This window comes from Corylus avellana, chromosome ca5 (genome assembly GCF_901000735.1).
Source record: "Corylus avellana chromosome ca5, CavTom2PMs-1.0".
NCBI lineage: Eukaryota > Viridiplantae > Streptophyta > Magnoliopsida > Fagales > Betulaceae > Corylus > Corylus avellana.
The window spans coordinates 22,313,249-22,322,095 of NC_081545.1; the positions used below are offsets into that span (position 1 = coordinate 22,313,249).

Below are 8,847 nucleotides of genomic sequence, written 5' to 3' on the forward strand. Positions count from 1 at the left end.
TTAAGATAGGGAGGCCAAAACATGGTAGTGAAAATCATCTCTTAATTTTTTCTTCTTACAAGTCATTGTTGATTCAAAAACTAATTTTTACAAGCACATTATGTCTTCGCAATTATTTAATAGTCGTATAACAATTTACTAAATAGTATAACCATTGGCAACTGATAAGTAAAATGTTGACCATCCAAATATCAAGATTAAAATCAATTAGAAAAAAAAACTCAAAAATATCATTAAAAAAATTGATTAAAAATTAGTACAAAAATAGTATATAAGCTCTAGTTTTGACATGCCTAATTATATACATGATAAGAGAGCGAAATTAATATATGAATACTATACGGATGAAGTCCTATATAGGGAATTGTCTTGTTGTAGAAGTCATCTAAGGACAATTGCTCTCTCTCTTGAAAATGAAATGGGAAACTAAGGCTGGTTTGGGGGTTTTTTTATTTTGGTGGGTTCTGTGATGGAAAATATAGAGAGCTACTTGATACGGTGGGTGCATAGGGTTGAAGATATGGGTGGGTTTTTTTGTTTTTTATCCCCTCCACCGTCACTTTGAACGTTTTCATGGAGCTTCTGGCTTCTAATTTTACAAATTCTGAGTTTCATGTCCGCCTTATAAGGCCAACTGGCAAAGTCTTTTAGGCCAAGCTTCGAAAGGATAGATTCAAAGACAATTGGGAGGGGGCATGGTCCATGCCAGTCCCCCTCTTGCTCCGTTTCTAGAACAGAATCAAGATTTTTTTATAAAGAGGAGCTAAAGTACGAATGAAAGGTCAAACCTATTTTTGATAGGGCCAAACGTAATTTTTAAGCTTATATATATATATATATATATATATGTATAATAAAAGAAATTCTAAATAAAAAAAATTAAAAACGTGGCCATGGCCCTCCTTGGTCTATTAATAGTTGAATGTCTGCTTGAGAGTGTGTGAGAGTAAAAGTTTGTGTAGCTTTAAAGGAATAGTACTTATTATTTTTCTTTGCAGTTGTTTTTTCTTAAATATAATTTGTAGTTTTTTTTTTAGAAAAATGTGTTAATAATAAAATTATATTTAAATAACTGCAGTCGTAAAAATATGTAGAGTATTCATATATAGTTCTTTAGCTTGTCTTCTTCTACATTAAATTTATATGTTATTTCTTTTATTTAACAGAGTTAATCCAAGAATTGGTTGAGATTGCTACATCAGTATTATTAGATGAGTATTAGAATTATAGTATCTTTCAAATATGAATATGAACAGTTTAGGAATGATCACTCATATGAGCATTCAAATACAACTTAATATATATAAAAGTTCTATTGAGCTAAATTAAGCATATTCATTTGGCTTCTAAATTTTTTATCAGCAAGTATTACTTCAACTAAATCGTCACTACCAACTATGTTCCCAAAAATAAAGATATATCAAGCATATTGTCTTTTCTACTCATTTTCAGAAGTAAAATTAAAAGATTGTAAGAGCTCTTTGGCTGTGGGATATATATGTGGAAAATAGCTACGGTCACAGACTAAAATATTACATATAGATCAAGGGGAGCTATGGCCTTGATTTTATTTTTTTATTACATTAAATATACATGTACTGTTAGGCTTAAAAATTAGATTTAACCTCCATTAAAATTAAGTGTAACTTTGGCTCAGAATAAAAAATCCTTTTACCGTTGAATATCTTTGCCTCCGTTAGCAAGTTTTCTCCTTATCTTCCCTGTCGAATCATATATAATTTCTCTATTCATTTGATTAAGTTGTTTTCTTCTTTTCTTTTCCGTTTTCACATTAGACCTAGAAGTTGGAGTGGATTGCACCAATACAAGGTACAATTTGAGGAGAGAAACATTGGCACAAACAGAGACATACATAAGAGGAATAAAAAAGGCACTGATAAACACTTACTCTATTTCAAGAATTTCAAAGGGGTATATATGGAAAGGGTATATTCCATGCATTAAAAAAAAAAAAAAAAAAAAAGAATAAGGAGACAAATTTTATTTATTTATATATATATTGCAAGAACTCCATTGCCAAATTCCTAGTCATACAAATCGGTCGGATGTAGCCAAAGTCTTAGCAGCCTCTTAATTTGCAAAATTCGTGAAAGACGAAAACATTTTGTCTGTAAAATGAAGTAATGTCCCCACTGCTCTTTCCTCAGTCATTGCAGATGAAATGGCATTCATCAAAACCTGCCAAAATATATCATACAATGAATTATTAGTGTCAACAATTACATGAAAGCATGCCTATCTTATCGGTCAGAGTAATGTTACTCTTTACACTCGGTTGACGTGATATATTTTAAGTAACTCTCTATATTAGTCACTAAAAAAAAAGCACTTAAAACATTTCACTTATAAAATAAATGTGAAGAGCAATATTGCTCTATTGGTACCAACAAAAAAATATATATATTTTGTCAGTATTGTGTTGGACGATAAATAAGATATTACTAGCATTCACATCTGGTTCGGTTAATTTACTCTCTACTTTAATTATAAACCACCCCCCCCCCCTTTTTTTTTCTTCTTATTTTAGCTATTCATTTTTTCGAACCGCATACTTCCGGCTCTTTATTTTAGCCGTCAACTTTTCACTACTACATTTGAATATTCTTTTTTTTCAAATATTTCTTTATTCTTTTATTGAGAGGGGAAAGAATGTTATAGATCAAAAAATGCTTTGTTTTTGCATTTGGTGAGCACGGTTAGCAGCTCACCAAATGTTTCTCTAAATTGTTGAGCCGGATATAATTTGTTTTGCTCTCATTTCAATGTTCTGGGCTACTCAAAATGTTATTTTGACTAGCTCGATAAAAATGAATGGCTGCATCCAGCAATAGAACATATGCATATGATTCTAATTGTGATGAAGCAGAAGAACAAAAGGGTTGTCAGAAGAGAGCAAATTAATGCAGTGTTATCCATCCAAATGGAACTTGATCTCACCAGTACACAATACAAGAAGGAGGCCATTTGGTGACAATTTAGAAGAGTATGACAGCCCATATGGTAGAGTTTCTTAGATAGCTATTGGAAAATGACAAGTGACAAGAGTAGATACTAGTGTATCCAATGAAAGAAAAAAATAAAAACAAATTAACGTATCTTTGTACCACAAGCTATCAATCCAAAAATGGCATTTGTCGGTGGTGTATGCCCCACAATCTTGACTTTCTTTACCTTTTTTGTTTTTCTTTTTAACTTCCTTTCTTTATTCAATGAATGCAGCTCCAAACGTTTAGAGGCCTAACAAGGCCAAACAAAATTCTTTCCCGTTCAAATGAGATAGAGAGTATAGAGTTAGTTATATTTTAAGAATATTTTTATCTTTTCACTTTTTAAAAAGATAAAAATATCTCTTAAATATAATTAACTGAATATTATCATGTTCAAATGAATTAGAAAGCACTCTAACTCTAATATGATGGGCAAATTTAAGGAAGAAGTTTTTCTAATATTTAAATACTAATTTTAATTTTTAGTTTATATTTTTATTGCTTCTTGCTCATAAATTTTCCAAACATGTTGCTTCTTTAATTAAACAACATCGACCAACCATTGTACCATAATTGGGCCTTAATTTTTTTTTTAAAAAAAATTTCTTTCAAATAAAATCTAATTATATTATTGAGCCTTAGACGGCCGCCTAATGGGACTAACCAATGAGTCGTCCCAGAATGCATGATGATGGGACTTACTTGGATCCACCGAGACAAGCATGGCAGTCCCTCCAAAATCACAAGTGCCTCCGCCGGCCTTTGTGTTCTGCCAGTAGCTGTTGAAGGCATATGAAGCATGGGCTAACAAAGCGTTGGGTTTGTAACACGGCCCATCAGGCTGGATCAATTTGCAGTCCGCCCCTGTCCCGCAGGCATAGTCCATGGCTTGCTGAATTATTGGGTCCGGCACTGATGGCTTTGCAACGCACCACATAGCATGTTCTGGCTTCTTATTAGCTGGGGCTGGTGGTCCTGATGGTGGTGGGAAAACTACAGGGGGCAAAAAAATTGGCGGGCTTGGAGGAAAATTTATATTGGGTGGGCTAGGCCCATGATTAGGTGGACTGGGAAAGCTACTAGGTGGGCTGCGCTCGTATTGGGGTGGATTTGGGACCGGGGAATGCGTAGGTGGGCTCGGCATGTTAATGGGTATGATTGGTGGGCTTTGGAAAGGAAAATCGGGTATTTGCGGCGATGGGCTGGGTGATTGTGCATAGCCTATAGGAGATTGTATGGTTGAGGAAGGTGGTTGTGGGGTTATTGGTGGAAATACACTAAATGGAGGAGTGTTTCCAGGCCAGGAGGCTGGTGCTATTGATTCAAAGGGTGGTAGAGCGAAGGGAGAGCTTACATCATAGAGTTGAGCATCTGAGAATTTCATCATTTGTGCATCCCTTCTTGCCTCTGCAAAATAACAAATCATAAACATGTAGAGTAGGATTAGACATTTAAGGGGATAGCTCGAATGGTAAGTCACTTGGTGCTTTATGAAGCACCAAGTCTAAAAATCGACTTTCTTTGGGTCCAAACAATTTCTTAGGGTCGTGCCGACAGTGAATGTCCAAATTTTACTCAACCCGTGTAAAAAGAACACTTTACATGGTGTTTCAAAGATAATCGGGGCGAAGCCCTGAATACCCCGGTGAAAAAAAAAAAAAAAAATTGCTTACCGCATAGAGTGAAGAGGGTGGCAGTGGAGTAGATGGAGATGTAGAGCATCAAAATGCTGAGACTCAGGCAAGCCATGGAATGAAAATGAAGCCAATTCTAATCCAACCCAAAACAACTACAACTTCACCCTCTCGATAAAAGCACTTGGGGATTAATATAGGCTGCTAAATAGGAAAAGAAGAATGCTAAGAAGTGAAATGATGAAGCTAGAGAAAGTAAAGATGATTCCTTTGTCACTGCTTTATACTGTCACATTGTATCAGATTTGCAAGACTAAATATGCGAAGAGGATAAAGGTGTGAGACAGTAGAGAGGTTTACAAATGAATATCTAGTTCTCCTTCAATTTTGTTTAGAATATATTCTTGCTTGGAGGAGGAGAAAAATGGAGTTTCCTGCACTTTACTTGTTTTCCACTCAAAGCAGGAATTATATGACAAGCTATAGCTTAGCTCAACAATTTATACAGCAATCGCAACATATGGGCTTCAAAAATTCCTCCTTTTATGCATAATGGCATAATCAACAATCAAATCTCTAAAATGGGAAAATACCATTGCATGATAAGTATGAAGAGTTCATTTAGAGAAATCAGTTTATTTAGGTTTCTGTGAATCTGTGATGGTTGAATATGAAGCTTATTAATGTTTCAGACTATGGACTTACACATATTTGAACAAAAGACAAGACCAAGTATTAATGTTAAAAAGCTCATGCTCTGTTCCATAAAGTCACTCAGAAAACAGCCCCTAGTAATGAACAGAACAACTAAGGAACTTCTTTTTTTTTTTTCCCCACTTTTGCTTGCTATATGAATTGAATATCCAATAACAAAGACCAAATAGTCAATGTGGTCTCGAATTTTATCCTCAAATAATTTCATCCAATAATAGTTTGATCGTTTGGGGGATGCAAGTTGACTTTGCACCCCACTCCCACAGGTCGTTCTTTTGGGCAGGTTTCAACAATGATCTTTTTGTAGGTTCACCTCCACAAATAATAAGGTATAGTGTGTTGGATCAGGTCTTTGACTATCTCGTCTAAAAATTAATTGGTGTCCAGTGAGGGAAGTTAAATTCTTTTATGGTATTCAAAATCGAACCCCGCAAGGCATGTTCTAAGAGCCGTTCAAGTGAGCAGAGTGGCATTGTTATACCTAAAAAATCCTTCCCTTAATAGAATACTCCCGCGACTTGAACCCATAACTCTGACTCTGATACCATTTGTTAGATCGGGCCTTTGACCATCTCATCTAAAAACTAATTAGTGTACAGTAAGAGAAGCCATATTCTTTTATAGCATTCGAAATCACACCCCGTAAGGCATGTTTTAAGAGTAATTCAAATGAGTAGAGTGACACTGTTGCACCTCAACACAACAAACTTCACAAAATGTTGTAGCACCGAACCTCTCTACACTGAACCATTCAATGGTTGGAAGCAATGGGTAGTGTGTACAAAGGGGTATCCTTGATATGCTTAAGCTTAGTGGGTAGTCCAGCTCGACTTAGATAAATCTACATCCAATTACTTAATACTTAACCAATATGAGATTCATCTACTATTTATTTCTCTCATGTTCAGGCCCAATAAATGAGAATGAACAAATGGGCTAATCTAGCCCAACAAGATTCGGACTTCCCAAGTGAAGGTCAAGAATCTACAAAATCCAAGCTTTGATAGGATGAGGCTGTGAATTCTTTGAAAAACCAACAGAAACAAAATCAAGCAAAATAGGTAGCCAAATCAAAAGACGAATGAAACAAACGTTAATTTGTAATGCTTTCGGAGAATCAAACATATCGTTTAATTACACGGCGTTGCATGATATAAATTAATTAATACAACCTACTTTTTCCGTAGATGAATGAAACAAACGTTACGGTGAGACCATTTTGGTTTGGTTTGATGTGATAGCCCCAAATACAAAAGGAAGAAAAGACACGGACCAAATCATAGATTTCAGACATGCAAATGCTGACCAAAATGCACATTACAGTAATCAAACTATATTATTTTATGGGTCCAAATCAGACCATTTTCTCAGCCACGATGATGTCCAATTCCAGGAGGATTCCCTCTATAAAGATACGTGTAGTTGGTGTGCTACTCATTCAACCAATTTATCAAATAGTATCTGATCAATTAAGCCACTACGTTTCCATGGGGTTCCCTAACTTTTGTTTGGTTCTGCTCCTCACAATATCGGTAGCTTTGGCCTCTCAAGCAGCAGCTCGCACCCTCCAAGAAGCACCAATGCGTGAGAGGCATGAGGAATGGATGGCTCGCTATGGACGTGTGTACAAGGACATTAACGAGAACCAGAAACGCTACAAGATATTTGAGGAAAATGTGGTACTCATTGAATCTTCTAACAGAGATGCAAACAAACCTTACAAGCTAAGTGTTAACCAATTTGCAGATCTCACAAATGAAGAGTTCAACGCCTCACGGAATAGATTCAAGGGGCATATTTGTTCCACAAAGACCATTTCCTTCAAATATGAAAATGCCACCGCAGTGCCATCTACTATGGACTGGAGAAAGAAAGGAGCCGTGACACCGGTCAAGGACCAAGGACAATGCGGTAAGCTGTATCATATTCTTTTTTGTCGGATACTACTGGCTAGACAAATGTTTTAACGATACAAGAAAAAATACTAGCTATATTTGCACTAGGGTCAAGAATTTTTTACATGGGTCGCGAAACCAATACGAATGAAAAATGTTAAGATTGAAGAGTGTGATCCACTTAATTAAATAGGTTGGATTTGGAGTTGACTTATATAGTCTTATACTCATGCCTTGATATGACTCAACACATGAACATGAATTGCCACCCCTAAATTATGTGGCATATATTACAAAAAAATAACAATCACTTATATGGGACTAATCAATTTGAATTTTTGTACAATCACTTATAGAGCTTAATTTTACCTAGTAAATTAGCAATGTGGGACTTGTTACCTATCAGTGTTTTTATAACCTATCAATTGTTTATGTGGGCCATTCATCTTTCCAATATAGGACTAGAGTGTCTCCTAACTCTTATTTGTCAAACTATAGGTTGTTGTTGGGCATTTTCAGCAGTAGCAGCAACTGGAGGTATTACCAAGCTAACAACTGGTGAATTAGTCTCTTTATCCGAGCAAGAGCTGGTTGATTGTGACACTAGCGGCGTGGACCAAGGCTGTGAAGGGGGCCTAATGGACGATGCCTTCAAATTCATCCAACAAAACCATGGTCTCGCATCAGAAGCTAGCTACCCCTACAACGGTGTTGACGGAACCTGCAACACCAACAAAGAAGCCAGTCATGTGGCCAAGATAAACGGGTTTGAAGATGTGCCTACCAACAGTGAAGAGGCTCTTCTCAAGGTTGTTGCACACCAGCCGGTTTCTGTTGCCATTGATGCTTCAGGGTCTGACTTTCAATTCTATTCAGGCGGTGTCTTTACGGGTACATGTGGCACTGAGTTGGACCATGGTGTTACTGCTGTTGGGTATGGGACTACTAGCGATGGGACTAAATACTGGCTGGTGAAGAACTCATGGGGCACACAATGGGGGAAGAAGGGTATATACGGATGCAAAGAGATGTTGATGCAAATGAAGGCCTCTGTGGGATAGCTATGGAAGCGTCTTACCCCACTACATGAAGAAATTCAAAAATCAGAACAAATTGTTACATTTAATATGTAATATATGCTTGTTTCTCATGTTCCTCCGTTCTCAATCTTGATTGATATGATCGTGAAAGGAACTTGTTTGTTTCTCATACTAGAAATATTGAGAATGTCAAATTAGTCATGTTTATATTCGAGCTGCTGGACTAGCTCCATGACTTGTAAAAAACTCATTACAAAAACAATGAAAAGTCGTAGTATTTGAAACTTCATGCAAATTCTTTCACTTTTATATTCCCTTTAGAGTCATGTAGCAATTTTGAAAATTCTAAACACGACTCCAAATGACACCTATTCAAATGTATAGGTGTTTCACAAAGATTATGCAGAATAAGATCTAACCTACAAATAATATTCAACCAACTACAGATATGAAATGAACAGTCAAGAACACAGATATTTAGTTACGAAGAGGAAACCATTTAGAGAACTATCTAAATGTAAAACCTCTTCGGGGCAGCAAACCCAGGAAATCAATC

At 36.1% G+C, this 8,847-nt stretch overlaps 2 protein-coding genes across 2 annotated transcripts; one reads left to right on the top strand and one right to left on the bottom strand.

Moving 5' to 3' along the window:
- Window positions 1-2,011: 2,011 nt before the first annotated feature.
- Window positions 2,012-4,795, bottom strand: LOC132182530 (proline-rich receptor-like protein kinase PERK12). Its single transcript, XM_059595801.1, has 3 exons — window positions 4,682-4,795; window positions 3,711-4,415; window positions 2,012-2,199 (listed from the first exon to the last, which is right to left on the bottom strand). The coding sequence occupies exons 1-3, from the start codon at window positions 4,755-4,757 to the stop codon at window positions 2,165-2,167; spliced, it is 816 nt and encodes a 271-aa protein (XP_059451784.1). The 5' UTR covers window positions 4,758-4,795; the 3' UTR covers window positions 2,012-2,164.
- A 2,048-nt stretch (window positions 4,796-6,843) lies between these two features.
- LOC132182529 (senescence-specific cysteine protease SAG39-like) lies at window positions 6,844-8,312 on the top strand. The gene is made up of 2 exons (XM_059595799.1): window positions 6,844-7,267; window positions 7,750-8,312. The coding sequence occupies exons 1-2, from the start codon at window positions 6,844-6,846 to the stop codon at window positions 8,310-8,312; spliced, it is 987 nt and encodes a 328-aa protein (XP_059451782.1).
- The last annotated feature ends 535 nt before the right edge of the window (window positions 8,313-8,847 follow it).